The sequence below is a fragment of the Lynx rufus genome, unplaced genomic scaffold (assembly GCF_022079265.1).
Source record: "Lynx rufus isolate CCGP_SWC_20201006 ecotype Redwood Valley unplaced genomic scaffold, mLynRuf1.p SCAF_7, whole genome shotgun sequence".
In the NCBI taxonomy this organism is placed as follows: domain Eukaryota; kingdom Metazoa; phylum Chordata; class Mammalia; order Carnivora; family Felidae; genus Lynx; species Lynx rufus.
In genome coordinates this window covers 114345402-114364991 of record NW_025814889.1, presented here as the reverse complement: position 1 = coordinate 114364991, position 19590 = coordinate 114345402, and the positions used below count along the sequence as shown (strand labels likewise).

The following is a 19590-nucleotide window of genomic DNA, read 5'->3' as shown; positions in this document are numbered from 1 at the left end:
AGTGCTCCATAGTGAACATCTATTGATTACCACCCAAAACTCCCCTTCCCTAACATCTTCTGGTTTTCACCTCAGGATCTACTCGTCCCTATGCCTCGGATGTGCCATGTATCACAATGACCTTACTCTTAGAGATGGGTCTTCATTGTTTTAAGCCAATTAGCACTTTCCTTCCACATCAGAGTGGTTGGTTCAGGAGAGGGCATGTGACTTAAGCCAGTCCAATCAGAATGAAAATGAAGACTTTGGCTATGAATGCTGAGAAGAGATCTCCTCTGTCCCTCTCTCTCTCTCTATGGCCTCAAGGACAGCAGCCAACTGTGACTATAACAGAAGCCTGTCATAAGATGATACTGATGCTATGGAAAGCAGGGATAAGAGATGGAAAGAAATTTTTCCTTGGTTTTGAATTCCTTGATCAAACCAACCTTGAACTCTCTCCCACCTGTGACATTTACAGCCACATGGGCCAATAAAATCCTACATTACTTAAGCTAGTTTTCTGTACCCTAACAGATATCATCTCTAAGTCTTAATTTTCTGAGTGCCTTTGTGGTTTAAATTTTGCCGGTAAAGTACATAACATTGTGACCTACCCAATCAATATTATTTACATTTTAACTGACATTTATATAGCACCTGATAGATGTCAAAGAAAACTAATCTGATCATGGCAATGATTAGATGTTATGAGATAGCCAGAGATGGTATCGTCATCCCTCTTTTATATCTTAGGGGAGGGATTGGTAAATGACAGCCTGTGGGATCAACCAGGCCTGCTACTCAAATAGTGTTTTATTGTAATACAGCTATGCACATTATTTTTCTTTTTCCTTCCTTCCTTCCTTCCTTCCTTCCTTCCTTCCTTCCTTCCTTCCTCAGTCTTTCTTTCTTTCTTTCTTTCTTTCTTTCTTTCTTTCTTTCTTTCTTTCCTACAAATTATCTATAGCTTCTTTGGCACTGCAACAAAAAAGTTGAGTAGTTGCAATAAAGACCACGTGACCTGCAAAGCCTAACATATTTACTGTCTGGACCTTTATGAAAATGTTGCCAACCCCGGATTTAGGAAATGGTGGACTAGACTTTCTTAAGGTCAAAGCCAGAGGCAGATCCAGAACTTGAACCCAAGTCTCCAAGCACAGCATTTTTTCCTGTGTAACAGAGTAGCCTGAGTGCCAAAGCCTTATGGGCAGAGGCAACCTTGGCAGCAATGTGGCTCTTCCTCCCCTGTCATCTTGGAAGGCAGCTACTCCCTGCCCATCCTTTGCCCTGGAAAGGAATCCTTTGCCAAGGAATTCTCTGTTCATAACTGCACTCGATCACGGCTGCAGCAGCACACAACATCGGGGGCACCATTTCTCCCACAGATACCACGAATATACTGTGGAATCTGACCCCACTGCATCGCATGTGAATGGTTGCCCCAGAAATCTGTGACCTGTGGCTGATAAGAAGATTTGCTTGGCATTGTTCGGAGGGAACAAGAGCTCCAAAAGAGGGAACTGACTGAAGGTGGGACAGGTACTTTGAGGATGGCGGTGAGCTCCCCCACTCTAGAAGTGTGTGAACATGAGGTGAGAAGGCAGAAGAGATTCAGACATCAGATGGGGAGCTGGACTAGTTTACTCAGAAGATCTCACACAAACCAAACAGGCCATGTTTAAAAAAAGGAACAGGGAGACACCAAGCAGCAGATAAACAAAAATACACCATAAATGCAATTTTCTTCAGATTCCCTGAAAGAAGGGACCTTCCCCTCAACTTCCTTTTTTTAGCATGGCATGGAGAAATGAGTCCCCAAAGAATCAAATTAATATTTTCCATCTACTATGAAACTGAAAGACGCATTACCATCTTAGGAACTGATAAAATGGTCCAAGGAATCAATGCATTCACCCGTGAAGACTTCCAACATGGCCACTTGCTGCTTTCTCAAGTCTAATTAATTGGTAGGAAGTTTTTGATATGTTTCCATGATTTCATTCCAGGTTTTATCCAGGACATGGGAGAAAAGGGAGAACAAAACATTTCCACCTCGGTGAGTTGACTTGCAAAGCAGCAGGAACAGGTGATTTCCAAAACCATGTTTCCCACTGCAGGCCCCGGGCATCCCTCTTGCTAGTGGTTCTGCAAGCTACTCAGACTGTAGAACTTACATATCAGTTAGAAAGAAGTTTCCTCTCTCTGAGGGACTTTGGGGTGCCAATTCCTCCTGTTGCAAAGCATGGGAAGCATAGTATCCATAATGAGAAGAAATCTAAATTGATGTTGTTTTGAATTATGCTTCAGAATTTAATGAGCCCTCTCCAGTTTATTGCCCCAAACCCTCAAAGAACCCCAACCTCAGAATTGGGAAGTCTGATCCAGGTTCCACTGGCAATGCTTGTTGAAATTAACTACTGAAGCATCATGAAATAAGAGTTTTAACGTTTAAAGAGACCTTGAGAATTTGTCTTATCAACACCGAAAAAACAAGCAGTCTAGTGAAGAAATGGGCAAAAGACATGAATAGACACTTTTTCTTTTCTTTTTTTTTAATTAAAAAAAATTTTTTTTAACATTTATTCATTTTTGAGAGTGAGAGAGACAGAGCATGAGCAGGGGAGGGGCAGAGAGAGAGGGAGACACAGAATCCGAAGCAGGCTCCAGTCTCCAAGCTGTCTGCATGGAGCCCAGTGCGGGGCTTGAACTCATGGACGGTGAGATCATGACCTGAGCCGAAGTCAGACGCTCAACCAACTGAGCCACCCAGGCATCCCTTAGACACTTTTTCAAAGAAGACATTCAGATGGCCAACAGACACATGAAAAGATATTCAACATCACCCATCATCAGGGAAATACAAATCAAAACCACAATGAGACACCACTTCAAACCTGTCAGAATGGCTAACATTAACAACTCAGGAAGCAACAGATGTTGGAAAGGATGCGGAGGAAGGGGAACCCTCTTACACTGTTGGTGGGAATGTAAACTGGTGCAGCCTCTCTGGAAAACAGTATGGAGGTTCCTCAAAAAATTAAAAATGAACTACCCCATGACCCAGCAATTGTACTACTAGGTATTTATCCAAAGGAGACAAAAATGCTGATTTGAAGGGGTACGTGCACCCCAATGTTTATAGCAGTGCTATCGACAATAGCCAAAAGGTGGAAAGAGCCCAAATGTCCATTGACTGATGAATGGGTAAAGAGATACATAAAATGGAATATTTTATATTTATGTAAAATTTATATTTCCATTTATATGTAAATGGAAATCTTGCCATTTACAACAACATGGATGAAACTAGAAGGTATTATGGTAAATGAAATAAGTCAGTCAGAGACAGAAAGATATCATATGATTTCACTCATATGTGGAATTTGAGAAACTCAACAGATGAACTAGGGGAAGGGAAGGAAAACTAAGGTAAAAACAGAGAAGAAGGCAAACCATAAAAGACTCTTAAATACAGAGAACAAACAGGGTTGCTGGAGGGGGATGGTTGGGAATGAGCTAAATGGGTGACTGTCATTAAGGAAGGTACTTTCCAGGATAAGCACTGCGTGTCATACATAAGAGAGGAGTCACTGGATTCTACTCCTGAAGCCAAGACTACATTGTATGTTAACCAACTTGAGTTTAAGAAAAAAGTTATCTTATCAAAAAAGGCTTAGAAGGGCCCCTGGGTGGCTCAGTCAGTTGAGCGTCCGACTTCGGCTCAGGTCATGATCTCGCTGTCCGTGAGTTCAAGCCCCGTGTTGGGCTCTGTGCTGACAGTCAGAGCCTGGAGCCTGTTTCAGATTCTGTGTCTCCCTCTCTCTCTGCCCCTCCCCCACTCATGCTCTCTCTCTCTCTCTCTCTCTCTCTCTCTGTGTCAAAAACTAAATAAACATTTTTTAAAAAGGCCCAGAGATGTGAATAATAATAACTTTCCACATTTGTACAGGGATTTCTGGTCTACAAAGTGCTGTTATAGCCATTACCTTTGTTAAGATAAAATAGCTTCTCCCAGATTTCAGTGTGCATTAGAGAGAGCAGACCATGTTCTGCTCAGCCTCAGCTTGTCTCCTGCTTTCTGCTGGTATTATGAACAAGGGAATAATCTGACAACTTAAAATAATGACTACAAGAAAAAAAAAAACCCAGCCTTGCAGCAAACAAGTTGAGTTACGTTATGGCAGTGGAACTCACAGTCCCTGAAGTCTGTAATTTTCACTGAGGACAGGCAGTTCTCCAGGTCAGGTATGTGCCTGTATTTGTCTTTGCCCTGCTTAAAGAACATTAGAAATAGGATTTTCAAACACAAATTCTTTAAGGACACAACTTTAGTAGCCTCAGCATCTTCCATTCTCTAATATGCATGAGAAAAGATAGCACATTTTGTCTGTAAGCCACTAACACTTGAAAAGCCATTTCTGGGGCTCAGGTCATGATCTCACAGTTAGTGAGTTTGAGTCCTGCATTGGGCTCTGTGCTGACAGCATGGAGCCTTCTTGGGATTTCTCTTTCCCTCTCTCTCTGCCTCTCTCTCTCTCTCTCTCTCAAAAAATAAATAAACATAAAAAAATTAAAAAAAAAGCCATTTCTGAGTCATAGTCTGACCCATAGAACCACAGAATTTTAGATCCAGAGGACATTGACCGCTGAGGATGTCTAGTCTAAGTATCTTGTTTTACTTATAAAAAGGAAAAAAATCCAAGACTCAGGACAATCATATATAGCAGACTCAGCAGACAGATAAACTTTAGTTTCTCTCTTGCCTTGTGGGAGACAGAACTTCCTTCTCAATCCTAACTTCTCCAAATACTGGATCATAGAACTTTAACAGAAGGTGCCTCTGATGTCTTATTTCAACTCATCATTTAGCAGATGACTAAATAAAGCCCAGTGTTAAAGGACTGTCCAACATGATAATTCTGTGCTAAAGAATATCAGAATATTCTAGAAACTCTAGTTTCCTTAGAATGGAACCACCCACATTTTTTGTTGTCATTGTTGCTATTGTTACAATTTTTTAAAAATAATATTAGTTTAAAAAATCTGATTACAAAGATAATCATGGTTATGACAGAAAATTTGAGAGACACACAAAATCAAAGTAACCCATAATCCCTATGTCTAGATAACTCCTGAAAACCTTTTTCTGATGGTATTTATGATTCATATTTAATGGTGTCATATTTACTCATCCTTTTGCAACTTGGTTTTTAAACTTAATATGTTGCGATCTTTTTATATTTTTATTTGACTCATTCAGTAGTCTGTTGCAACATCATGAATTATCCACTTAAACAGTTCATTTTACCAACGAAACCGGGAAGGAACGCTCATAACAATGTGGAGGGCTTTCTGAAGTCTACTTGGCTGCATTTCAAATGAATGTTTATCACAGATAATTTTTTAACTTGTTCTGTTGCCTCAGGGTGCATGATGTATGGTGCATAATGGTGGATCTAAGCAGTTTGGTGAAGTTACTCAACTTTACGTTAAGGAGCAAGAGAAGGCATGAGTTATCTGCTGTTGTGGGCAGACGGCTCCCTGTATATATGTGAAAGGAGAACTGTAATAGTTCTAGAATGTGCTCACGGGCTGTGGCTGGTTTTTCTGGTAGGGTTATGGCACTGGAGAAAGAAATCTATTAGAGGCTCATTAGCTTCCACAGTAGCAAAGGAATCTTGCAGCCAGCTGGAGACCTCCTACAGGATTTAGGACATATGCCTTTTGTTGCTGTCTGAAACCATAGTGACTGCATGTTGTGGAAATTAAAAAATCAGCAGGCAGTGGGAAAATAAAGAAACTGAGACAATAGAAGCAGTGTTGGAGCTATGGGAAAGTGGGCACCAGCCCTCTATCTTCAGGGGCACTCACTGTTACTTTCCATGGGTCTGACCAACCTCTTGACCAAAATGCTTGGTGGACATACCAGTGAGGAGGGAGGGGACAGTCATTTGAGAGGTCATATTAGCTCTTTAGGGTAACAGACCCATTGTTGGAAACCTTGTTGCTTCTGCTTTGGTGGTATTGGCTAGGAGAGGCAATGAGAAGCATTTGAAGCATATTTGAAAGGATATAGAGGGTAAAGAAAAGGAATAAGCCAAGGTTAATTTTGGGGTCTCAAACTTAATAATTAAAAGGTGGATGGAATGGAAGTTTGCAGTAGCCACTGGTATCTTGGAGCTAGAGTAAAATGGACATATGTGGATATATACATTTTGGAGTGGTTGACAAAAATGACATTGAATCGGTAGGAACAGGCAAGGTTTTTGAGAGCTCTGATAAGAGAAATGAATGAAGACTGTTCAGGTCTGGTCGTGAAGCCCCACGTTTGGAGAAGCAGGGCAATGTCAGGACCGAAACAGACTCAGAGCCAGATTGTCTGGGACTGCTGGGGAGGGGACAAGACCCCACCCTACCATTTAAGAGCGGTGTGACTCAAGCAAGCTATTGAGGCTCTCCAAACCTTGACTTACCCATTTGCAAAAGGGGATAGTCATGTGACCTACCTTGTTGGATTGTTGTGAGAATTAATGAATCAACATGTGTAAACTGTGACATATATAAACAGGAACACGTATAACAGAATCAGTGCCTGGTAGCTGGAAACATGATATATGTGTTTGCTTTTATTGCTAATATTGTTTTTTTGAAGTTTATATATTTATTTTTGAGAGAGAGAGAGACAGAGAGAGAGAGAGAGAGGGAGAGAGAAGGGGCAGAGAAAGAATCCCAAGAAGGCTCTTCGCCATCAGTGTGGAGGCCGATGAGGGGCTGGGTCTCACAAACTATGAGATCATGACTTGAGCTGAAACCAAGAGTCAGATGCTTAACCGACTGAGCCACCCAAGCACCCCACTAATATTGCTGTTGATCGTTGGGAAGAAATGAAGGAGAGAAGGAAGGATGGCAAGAAAGGAAAAATCTGTAATAGATTGGGGGAATCTGTTACAACATAGCAGTGCGTTTGTTATATTCTTGTGGATTATCATTTATGGAGATATGAATTACTTGATAAATAAGGCTCCAAAGATGAAGGAGTGAGTAGACAAGTCAATTTGAAGAGGGGAAAATATTGCATCCTTTTGAAAATGAGGCTTCAAGAAATGAATTTCCCTTCACTACTGAGAACATTTGCTGAACGTTTTGTCATTCCCCTAATTATTCTTTTTGTGGATCTCCACCACTGCCTACTCACCTCCAACATTGTGCAAGCCATTTAGCACGTTCTTTTTTTTCTCATTTTCATGTCAGTCCAACCTTCTTAATTGTGAGTTAGGAGAGGGCATCTTGGTGTCTTAGATATCTAGCCCAGTGCTTGGCACATACAGTCACCCAGCACATGTGGAACATGTTGCTCCTTTAGGGGGAAAACTAGACCTGTCAGATTTAAAAATAGATTGGACATCTTCTAGGAGTAGACTTGTAGGAGCATCCCTTCCTTAGGTAAGTCTCTCTCGTCTGATAGCACGTTCTATCTCCCTGGCAGGTCTTAGAACTTCCCTGTTCTGGAGAAGAGCTGGTGGGAGATTCCCCTTCTCCTGGCACCTCACACCTGACTAGTAATGGGCCCTGCCTCCATTTTTATGAGGAAGGAGCCCAGGAAAGGCTGCACTGCAGGCAGTCTCAGATCTGCCAGGAAAACAGCCCAATCATGTCCCTAAAGAAGGGTTAAATGAGAATGAACGATGAGCAACAACCCTGGTGCAAACAGTGTCAGAATTGAACCAGTAGTTTATGATTTGAAGCTTGTGATGTTTAGACTGTGTCCCTACGAACTGAATGTGTCTTTCCCAAACTTGTATGTCAAAGCCCTAACTGCCAAATGCATTGGTACATTTGGAGACGGGGCCTTTGGGAGGTAATTAGGTTTAGATGAGGTCATGAGGTTGGGGCCCCTGTGATGGGACCTGGGCGCTTATAAAAAGAGGAAGAGATACCAGTGTGCTCTCTCTCAGCCATGTGAGGCTGCAGGGAGAAGGTGGCCACCTACAAGCCAGGAAGAGAGCCCTCACCATAACCCAACCATGCTGGCACCTTGATCTTGGACTTCCTAGCCTTCAGAATGTGAGAAATAAGTGCTGTTTCGGCCAGCCAGTCTGTGGTATTTTGTTATAGCAGTCCAAGCTGACGAAGACACTCATACAGATTTCTTATGCTTGAAAAAATTATGTGAAAGTCATTCATATATTCAGTTAGGAGAACAAGTAGTTTCACAAATTCCAATTAAAATAATACTGCCAATAATGTGGCCAGTACTGACTGTCTACCACATGCCCAGCTCTGTGGTAAGCTCCTACAAACATTATCTGATTTACTCATCATGACCACCTTATGAGACAGGCACTATTACCATCCCTTCCTTACAGGGAAAGACCTGAAGCTGAGAGAGGGTAATTCATTTGGCCAAGGTCACAGAGCAGTAGTCAGAACAGCATAGATTGGAACCTCAGAGGGCTTTTGATTTCGCTGTAGGACTTATAAAAAAAAATCAGTGTGTGTGTGTGTCCACGGATGACAAACTGATTGGAGGCCACGTGGGTAGATTTTTTATTAGAACGAGGCACAGCCACTACCCATAAGGCCTACCGCTCTGCTGGCTGTAGGCGTGTCGATATGTCAATGAAGCAGGCCTGAAGGAAAGGCTGGATTATGGCCAGTCCTTGTCTGAGGTAGTAAAGAACCAGGGATCATTGATCTTGACTTATAACTCTTCAATAATTGATGGAATCAAGAATGAATTTTAAAAACCTATTAGGATTAATCCAGCTGGCTTTCCCAGAAGTAGATGTGTACGTGTGGAATGTGTTTCTGTAATAGCTCATTAATTTTTCAGCGTTCCCAATGTGCATGGCGCTGATTGCAAGCTGGGGCACACGCTTGTGCAAGTTTACTTCAACGAGCGGGCTGTTTCCTAAGCTGTATCAAGTTGTAAATCTGGGGGTTGTAAAGCATCACAATATTAGGATTCCTTGTTTGTTTGTTTGTTTTTGCAGAGCTCATTAGCCACTGGCAATTAGCATGTTTCGCTGCACAAAATGGCATCATTTGGCACCTTCTGTGGCCACTGTCACGGATGCGATGATATCAGTTAAACTCCATGTGCCATCTGCTATCACGCAAAGATAAAGTGGGATGAGGGGGCTCTTTGGCCATCTTTTACTTTCTTAGCTACCAGAGGCTGAATGGAAACAAAAATGGCTATGTGCAACACTCTCCGTGCCTCTCTGGGAGAAACACCATCTTGGCTTTTTGGATTCTGCTGGGTGAAATGAAAGAACATATATTAGTAATTCAAGTAACTGGTGACAGATCAGTACAGCGGTTTACTAAACCTGCCCTTTCAAATGAGCTCAACAGAATTTATCCTGCTTTGATTCTCTTCTTGAGAATCACAGAATGAATATTTATATTTATGCAGATGAGCAAATAAAGCAATGTCACAACTTAAAGGTCGGTGTCCTCTGGCTACCTTAAGGTGACATTGCCCTGCTTCTTTACTCTTGTAGTATTGTTTAGCGTTCTTCCCCCATCACTTGAGGAGAAACTTATGAACTGCGTTAAAGATGTCCAGTAATTTCTTGAAGTCAGAAAGTCCTGTTTATAGCGTTCTACCATACACCAGGCCAGCACCTGCAACTTCAGTAGCCTGGCCAGACTTGATACATGGAGATTGCATGGACCTGATAATCCCCATGTGTGGTTAGGAGGACTCCTGAAATAGGAGCCCTATTGTCCTTGACCACCATCCAAATAATCCTTGGGAGTTTCTTTAAATTGAGAAGAAAGTCATTTTGGGGATTATCAGGAAGTGGGGATTAGATTCTGGCCTCTCGATTTTTATGTCATTTGCATCAACTTGCAATGCTACTCAGAAAAAGCTGGGAACTGTCTCTTAGGTTTAGACGAAATGCTCTGATGACTCAGTCTACAAAATGAATGTCTTGTGGGTCTGTCTCCTTTCTATTAAATTCATCAGGAGACTCTGCAGAATACTTCAATCAAATAGAAGCAATTACCCAAGCAGCATTTACTACAAAGGATGCGCTTGAGGGACTTTTCCTACTGGAACCCTGAAAGGCAACTGTCTAGCTGATTATCTCGCTCATTCTGACCACCTTATTGATCTTTTTAAAGGGGAGATGGTGGAATCTCGGTAGGGACGAATCAGCTTTGCAACTCTTAGCCCTCGAATGCCCAGTGGTAAATTATTATGTCCAATTTGAACGGCAATAATTGGGGTCTCTGGTCTTAGCAAATTTCTCTCTGCTTTTCTAACTTCGGGGATAATTTTAGGGCCTTGGGGAAGAGACACAAGTGTTCAGGAGAAGCTTGAAAGTCTTTATTGAATCCACAATCTTATTATCTGTATCAAATACTGAGTTTTGCTGAAACAGAATCTCTATTTCAACAATATCTTTAAATGACACATTTGCACATCAAAGCACGTACCATGATTTTGGGACTTGGAGACTCTGTTCGAAACTCCTTGAAAAGGAGATGCGGTGGGGTACCGTGGAAGATGTTGCATATCTTATACTATGTGGTATTTCCCGTGATGGTAGGCACACAAGAGAGAACAATTAGTATGATTTAGAAGCACCATGAATGGTGCAGACTTTCCTGGGCTCCTTCCTGACATAAATGCAGGCAGGGCCAGTTACCGCTGAGGTCTGAGGTCCCAGGGGAAGGGACATCTCCCACTTGCTCTTCAGAGGGCCCCCCAGTAAGGGCTGTGTGGGAGATCGAAATATGACTGTGTTCCTTAGTGTGGAGGTTCCCAAACTTTTTAGCTGGCATCAGAATCAACTGGAGGTCTTGTTAAAAAAAATAGGTTGCTGTGTTTGGGGCTCCACCCCTGAAGTTTCTAATTTAAAAGGTCTGGCATGGGCCCCGGAATCTGCATTTCTGACAGTTTCTCAGGTTAATATGGAAGCTCTGCTCTGGGGCCACCAGCCTTTGGGAAACACCGCTCTGGGTGTTAATCCATGCAGAGCATTTGCTCTCAAAGTGTACTAACTTGTGCTAAGCGTCTGCTGTGTTTAGAACGAGTTCTAATTTCTAGGGATCTGTCCTTGAGTAGATTGCTTAACCCCACTTGATTGTTTCATTTGGGTTATTATGTCCTACGAGACAGTACATGTTCATGTGGATTTGTTATGCCCAGAATTCGTGATTCCCAAAGACCACCAGGGAGCCGAGTCCGATGCAAAAGCAAAAGAGCCTTTATTCGAGCTAGCTCGAGCTCAATCCCCTACCTGCACTGATGCAGCGGTGAGATACCAGGGAGAGAGAGCGAGTTTCAAAAGCACGAAGGTTTTATTGGGGTCTAGGGGCAGTTGGTGAAGTAATGGCTGTGGCCTCAGCCAATTGGCTGGGGAAGGGTCGGAGTCCTGTTATGCAGGTCGCCAGGCGTGTTTTGATCCGGAAGTTTGAACGGGTGAGTGGGAGGTTACTCAAGGGGAGGAGGCATGGTCGGTGGCATAGGTCCGCCCTTTCAGATTGTTGTGTCATATAAGACCGAAGAGGTGAAAGGGATCCCTAAAGAGTGAGGAGCAAACAAATGTTAGCTATGATTTGTTCACTAGTGGCTTCCTGGTTCCACACACAGAACCTGCCGCTGCCCATGCTGAGTGGCCGAAGCAAGCTGGCTGGAGGGGGAAGGGGGGAAAGGGGACGGAGGGGGAGGAAGGGTATGGTTAGCAGTTAAAAGCCTAGGTGCCATTTGTCTGACTCAAGCCGTCCGACACCAGGCCTAGATCACTTCCGAGTCTCGCTTTCCCCCTTTTGTGAATGAGGAACGAGCCTGGTGTTGTCAGGGGTCCAGGGCTTCTGGGGATGCCTTGAAGGTGAGCCTGTGGGACTTTCCCCAGCTTCCAGCATTGCAATTCCACCTGGATTGGATTTCCAAATAAGAATGCTTTTGTAAAGAGGGCGCCGCTAAAAACAAAACCCGTTTAAAGACTACCAGGAGGGATAACCTTCAGCTTTCAAAGTTCACCTTCAGACTCATGGAGGATGTCCCCAGAACAGCACGATTGTTCTTTTCTTTCACAACCAAGTTGAAGATGCAGACAATTTAGCCCTAAACCTGCCCCTCTCTAATCTGCTCCAACAGTAATCTGTTGTCACCAAGACCTCTGCCTCCACATGCCACCACCCTGGATGGAAAATCAGTGCCAGTCTGAAGGCCAGGAGGGAGGTGGGGTCACCAATACAACAATGATGGGAAGATGCCCCCCAGCACAGAGAGAGCATTCTGCTCCCCGATGGTGACTGTCACTGGTGAACCTATTCTAGGTCCTAGACCTAGGGTAAATTATTTGACAAGAGGAGATTTTGCGAGAAGACCCATACCTTATACATCTCTGTAAGTTAACGCCTAATACCAAGACTGGTACTCAGCTGGTTCCAGTAATTCATGGCTGATACCTGTCCTGATTGGTGACACATGCATTCTGACTGGTTACTGCACACGTTCTATTAGTTATGAAATATTTTGAAAATCCCCTTCCCTATTCGTCACAATAGCTGTCCCCATGACATGTCTGCAGTGAAAGGAGAAGGAGCAAATGGGACCTGAATTCAGTAGCAGAAGGGGGTGGAACAGGTAATCTGCAGCTACATCTGACACCGGAATGTTCCCATGGGAACACATCAAGTCCAGGGAAGTTGAGCACCGCAAAACCCTGCCTATGCTCATAGAACCTGTGCTTGAGAGATGAAAGGAGAGCTTAGAGCTGGCACACAGAGAGGGTCCTCCCTTAGGCCTCCTTTGGGCATCTGGAAGTGACTGCTAGCCGCCTGGTTAATGGCCGCTTTCTCAGAAGGACTTGGAGGCCACTACACGTTCCAAGCACAGGAGGGCTGTGATCTCTCTCTCTCTCTCTCTCTCTCTTACACACACACACACACACACACACACACACACACACACACACTCACTCACATGTACTCAACATCTTTGGGAGGCTTATTGACCATTCACGATTTTGATTGACCCGCAAACGGGAGAGCTCACCTGGAAATGTCAATGCAAACATACCTGACTGAAATGTTCTGACTCAGAAGGATACCAGGAGAAAGCCCTCAAAGGCAGAAGTGTAAATCATGTGCAAAAGATGCACACTGCCTCCCAGGTGAGTAGGATCCATGGATGTGGCCACCAGCACCCCCTTGGAATCCAAGTTATCTAAAATGTATGCGTGACCGAGTCCTTCTTGGCTTCAGACACTTCAGTGGCTCTTTGTCTTGTACCAGAAAGACACGTTTTTAAGCACACACATGAGCCTCTCATGACCTGGCCCATTTACCTTCTTGATATTCCTTACTCTGCAATTTGTTTTCTGGAAACAGGGAATGGATTGTAATTTCCACACAGAGCGGCCCACACTGGCGGTGTTTGCCCTCTTCCTGCCCTCCCCAAGCCCGACTCCTAGTCATCTTGTGAGATTTAGGGCCAGGGATTATCTGTTAAGTAACTTAAAAGGGAAAATACTTCACATTAGGCTGGTGTTTAATTAGCTGTGTGCCCTTGAGTTTTAAAATCTGTTTTGACTTGATCTTTCTCTGGTCTTCTCCCTCTCTATTATCTTCATTGGAAAATTTTAGGATAATGGTGCAGGCACTGCTAGGCGCTAACCCAATGTGTGTGCTCTCCATTTTTCTTGCTACAAAAACCCTGCTTTGCTTGGCGGCAGGTGCAGAATTAACATGCTGACTTGCTCTGAGGCCATGTGACTCAAATATGGCAATGAGGTTTAAGCAGGAGTTGCAGGATGCGGCTTCTGGAAAAACTTTCTCAAAGGGGACAGACTTGATAGCTTCTGTCATATATATATATATATATATATATATATAGTCATAATATATATAAATATATATATAATATTTATATATATGGTATGTTTATTTATTTTTGAAAGAGAGAATCAGAGAGCAAACAGGGGAGGTACAGAGAGAGGGAGACACAGAATCTGAGCTATCAGCACAGAGCCTGACATGGGGCTTGAGGTGAGGCTCGAACCCATGAACTGTGAAATCATGACCCAAGTCAAAGTCAGATGCTCAACCAACGAAGCCACCCAGGCATCCCTGATCTTTGCTCTTCTTGTGGTCTGGAATATGGCTTGATATCTGAAAGCATACCAGTGGTCTTGCAAAGATAACAGCAGAACAGAAAAACAGAAGGAGTCTGGCAGGTTGCTGACACCTGGCCCGGGCTCTGGTCATATTACAGGAGAAACACTCTTTATTTGTCTAGGCCATTCTAGTTGGATTCTGTTACCTGCAGGCAAATGCTATCCTGACTTACACAGATCTCTCCATCCTGGACTTCCTTCTCTAAGAACAAGGTCATCTTTTGGCATTTGGATCTCTTGTGACTCTTTTACCATCTATATATGATGAGGTTTCATAATAAGATCATTAGAGATGATTCGAAAATCATTAACTTCTTACAATTCTCCCCTTCTTGCTATTTGCCAACCCAATGCCTATAGTGGTTATGAGGATAGAGGGGGCTGAATTAGGAGATGGAAAAGTTACAGTGATTTGAATGAGAAATATATTCTAATTTCATTGGATGTAAGATAATTAGACTGATACATAATAAATGAACAGTTTGCACATCCAGCCAGGAATTTTCACAGTGCCATTCCAAAGCCATTAGATAACATAAAATGCTGGGAGCCTGTAAGGGGATCCCTGAAAAGAAATATTAGCAGTTTCCCCATTAAATTTATACTTCTCTTGATAAATATCCTAGAAGCATATGATTAGAGTTGGTGTTTGAGGGGATAGATGAACCTGGATTGGATGGGGCATGGAAAAATTTTAATCATGTGAGTGAGAAATGTAACCTAGTTGGATTTTGGGGAAAAGGTTTACCCTTGAACTTGAACTCTAGATGTTTCATAATCTGGTGAGTATCAGAAGTTTGGTAGTTTCCTAAGATTCTATAAGCTATAACTATAATCCTGTAACTACTCGTGGAATAAAAGACGAGTCTTCCCCAGCCATGTCTAGGCTGGCTTGTGTTTCTCTCCCCTGCTTCCATAGTTCTCTGGAGTGATGGTTAAGAATGTAGAGACAAATTGTCTGGATTTTAATCTTAGCTGTGATTGAGGGAGTTAATAACCTCTCTGGGCCTGATGTTGCCATTTGTGAAATGTAGACAATAATGATATTTACCTATTGGGTGAGGATGATTGAAGTTAATCAACATAAAGCACTTAGATCGGTGTCTGGAACTTACTTAGTAAGCTGTCAATAAATGCTATTACATTGCTTATTGAATAAACTGTGATATGATGTTCTATTTATTCTACTAGATTGCCAGCTCCTTGCCAAACATGTCTTATTTCTTAATGTAGTGAGTATTCATTTAGTAATTCAATCCATCGTTATTGAGGCACACGAATGAAATACCTCTCTGATGTTGCCTCCCTTGTGGAAAGTGTCTTACTTTATAAGGTGGTTTGCAGATTTATGTCTTATCTCCTCCCTTACCCTAAGCTCCTAGCTCCTGTTCTAAATCCTTCTGTTTAGTATGAGCTCAACAAACATTTCTTGAATAAATGAAACGTAAGCATTTCATGTGAGGGTTCTCACACGCCCAGAATCGTCATTTGTCGTTTCCTGATATGAACTCTTGCAGAATGTGTAATCCAGTGATAGCAAGCTGCTCGCTGTTCTTTAAATGTACCCTGCCCTTCACGTCTCCACACCTTGGCTCAGGTAGCTCCCATCTGCCTTCCGATCTCCATTTTGCCTGGCAAACAAACCCACATACATGTCTAAATTCCAGCTTTGACTCTCTTCCTCCAAAAGTCTGTTCTGATCCTCTCAGGAAGAGCCATCCCTCTCTCTCCCTCCCTCTTCTACCCTCACCTTGTCTTTTTACTCTATAATGATTTCAGGAAGGCTCATGCTGTGTCTTATATATTACAGAACCCAAGTACCTCGCATAGCACTTGACATAGAGCCGGTATTCAAATAAGCTTCTTAAAGGAATAGACATGTTGATCTATAGAAAGATACACAGACAGTCCTCTAATGAATGTGCTTTCCCATTCTAAGTCATAAATAAATAATCATATGCATTCACAACAACAAAGTGCAGTATGAATCCTCCTCCCCCCTCCCCCCCACTCTCATTAGAGGTAGTTAAATTACTCTATCCATTTCTACCTTATCCAGGATACCTTCTGACATAAAGCATCCATTTAGGAGCACACAGGCCAGGTTTGGGAGTTCAGTTTGCACATATGGAGCAGAGGGAAGACAACTGGCTGGCACAGCCCTTGAGCCCTGACCTCGGCTTTGTTGCCTTGGTGTTCAAAACCCAATGATGCTCATTCTGGAAAGGTGGGCATGCCCTGGAAGGGGAAAGCAGAATCTGTGTGGACATGGCCCTTTTATGTTCATAAGAAGCAGCCATGGGTTAATAAAAATATCAAGAACCATAGGGTAATTATGTGAAGACCTAGGAAAACAATAAGAAAGAACATCTGCATAAAGTAACATGAAGAGACACGAATTGGTATAGAAAACCTGCCCCTGCATCACCCATGCCTGACAGTGGATTAGATTTCTGGGTACTCTCTCAAGAACCCCATGTCTGTGGCAGCCAGGCCTGTTAGGATCATTGGATTAATGATGTTAATGCAAATGGTTGCAGAGAATTCAGAATGACTTTGAATTTAGGTCTCATGGTAAGAGGGGTGTTGGTGATTCCAAACTGGTTATCTTCGTTTTGTTCTTACAAATAGAATTGCTTTCTATGGAAAAATGGCATGCATGCAGGATCCTTGTGTCTAGTTCTGGACTGATTATTCACTAGAAACAATTACTGGAACAAATTCAGAATTTTTTATTTCCCTCCCCCAAACAAAATGGTGTGTGCATAGGGTAGTGGCATACTGTATGGAAGGGGGTGGAAGGAAGGTTTTGAAACCTAATTTCCTCAGAGAGAGGTCAGACTAGGAGATGGACTAACAATAAATACAAACATGTTTGGGGTTTGGGGTGTGGCTGGCAGTCTGCTGTCTCTGTGTAAATACAGTATAACTTATGCTGCCTTTATTTGTTTGGAAGCGCACAACTAAACAAACATCCTTGAGAAACACATTTTTCTTTTTTGTTTGCTCGTTCGATGCTTGGCTATTCTGGTTATTTGCTTCAGGATGAAATTCTGGACCCAGGAGGTTGTGTAACCAGGTCCCTGACCCAGACTTTGCAGCCCTCTTGGGCGTCGGCCTATCCCCCCTCCCCTCCCTCTCCACCCCACACAGCATCCAGAAACCCAAACACAACCACTCTAATCCTGAGTTGCGTTGCCCCAGGGGAGTCATATCCCAAGGGACTAGTCCCATAGTTGCTGGAATAATCTTGTCTCCTTATTCTATCTTCCACTGAAGATTCAAAGGTCCATGGTGTGGGCTGGGACAGCAACAATTTAGAGAATCCAGAGAATTCTCCTCCCACTGTTGAGCAGGCCACACACCCATGCATCAACAGTCAACAATGAGCCTACTCTTACACGTTAGTGTCAGAAAAGTTTCTGGCTGGTGGAGATGTGTCCCCAACCCCCATACCGTGGACCTCGAATGCATACACATGGTAAAGAACAGATTGGTCTTGGTAAATATTTTATTCTAATTTAAAATCAGCTGGCACTTATTGGCCACTTAAGTATTTTAACATCATTATCATGTAGATTTTCCCAAGCACCCTGCAAAGTAGAATTTACTGTTCTCATTCTAGAGCCAAGAAAGCTGAAGCTTATAGGGAAAGATAAACAACTTACTTAAGGTTGCCTTGCTAGTGAACACAGAGCCAGAATTCAAAGTTTAAATATGCAAGTTGGACTTGTAAATAGGGGGAAGAGAAAGATACTACAAACCATGTTAGAGCACTACATTTATTTATTTATTTTTTAATTGATATAATGATGGTTACATTGGGTAGAAGAAGAAACAGAGTGGGTTGAATGGAAGCTCCTCGAAAGATAGGTCCATGTCTTAAACTCTGGAACCCGTACCTGGGATCTTATTTGGCTTAAGTCTTTGCAGGTGTAATTAAATGAAAGAACTCGAGATGAGATTGTTCTGGATTATCTGGGTGGGCCCTAAATCCATCTACACGTGTACTAATAAGAGACAGGGTGAGAATAGACATAGAGAGGAAAGAAGGTTACCTGAAGATAGAAGCAGAGATTAAAGTGGTGCAGCCCCAGCCACGGAACACCCGGATGAAGAAGCGAGGAAAGGTCCTTCCTTAGAACCTTCGGAAGGAGCCCAGCTCTGCCAGTTCCTTGATTTTGGATTTCTGGCTTCCAGAACTGTGAAAGCGTAAATTTCTCTTTGTTTAAGTCTCCTGGTTAGTGGTAATTTATTATAGAGGCCACAGAAGACTAATAAAGGGGGTAGTGCGAGTGAGTGGCAAGGGCACTGGCCAACTTGATTCCCAACTCTGACCTTCATTACGTTTGACCTTGGCATGGGGTCTTTCTGGGCCTCAGCTTCCTTATGTGGAAAACACCTGTAGTGAGACCCTTTCTGTCTCTGGTGAATCAAGGATTTAGGAGCACTGCTCTCAGTTTCCATGCCAGTGGCCAGTGGGTGGGAGCAGTAATTATACGGTGACCTTTATCTTGGCAGAAATGTTTGAAGATGAATAATTAAAGCTCCTCCTTTAGAAATATGACTAGTGCATCATTTGCATTTTTTTGCAATGGGCTTAAACCAAGAACTGTTGGCTTCTAATTCCTGGGTGCAAATTTTAAAGGAAAATAATGAAAAATACTAGAGATTACGGGGGTTACCTGCTGCCCTATGGTGATATGTGTGTCTTAATGACGTAAAAATCTTATTGAAGGTACTATATTTTGGATAAGGCATAATCTAACTCTTCCTCCTGCTATGAATGTTGCCCAGTGGTTTCTTTCTTACCAGGCAAGCTCATCAGGCTGCATTCCTCGGATGTGATATCCTTGCCTGATAGTAAAATTCATGGTAAATATACCTTTTCCAGCAGGTGGTTTTCCAGTAATTGTGTGACTAGACAAGGTAGGTATTCTATTTTAAGAACCATGGTGTTTTACTCTATGCAAGAGAGACAGTGCAATTTGGAATGCTTGCTTAGAACTATGGGTTGATTATACAAGAGGAGCAAATTAAGAATCAGCAACAATCTTAAAAAATATCTATCTCCTTTTATTTTTATTTTTTCTTATTTTTAATTTTAATTTAATTTTAATTTTTTTATTATTATTTTTAATGTTTATTCTTGAGAGAGAGAGAGAGAGAGAGAGAGAGAGAGAGAGAGAGAGAGAGAATGAGCAAGGGAGGGGCAGAGTGAAAGAGAGACACAGAATCCGAAGTAGGCTCCAAGCTCTGAGCTGTCAACACAAAGCCTGACTTGGGGCTTGAATCCACAAGCCGTGAGATCATGACCTGAGCCGAAGTTGGACACTTAATGGACTGAGCCACCCAGGTGCCCCTAATTTTATTTTTAAAGAGAGAGAATAGGCAGGGGAGAGAGGGCCAAAGGGAGAGAGAGAGAGAGAGAGAGAGCACATGAGCTGTGGAGAGGGGCAGAGGGAGAGAG

The 19590-nt window shown here is 42.7% G+C and overlaps 1 protein-coding gene across 1 annotated transcript in view; it reads right to left on the bottom strand.

Moving 5' to 3' along the window:
• Positions 1 to 19590, bottom strand: part of PLEKHG7 (pleckstrin homology and RhoGEF domain containing G7) — a 61504-nt gene that overhangs the window by 33927 nt on the left and 7987 nt on the right. The window contains 5 exon segments of the mRNA XM_053722159.1: positions 1864 to 2001; positions 4162 to 4252; positions 9192 to 9238; positions 12559 to 12625; positions 12627 to 12687. Coding sequence (XP_053578134.1) covers positions 1864 to 2001; positions 4162 to 4252; positions 9192 to 9238; positions 12559 to 12625; positions 12627 to 12687 — 404 coding nt within the window.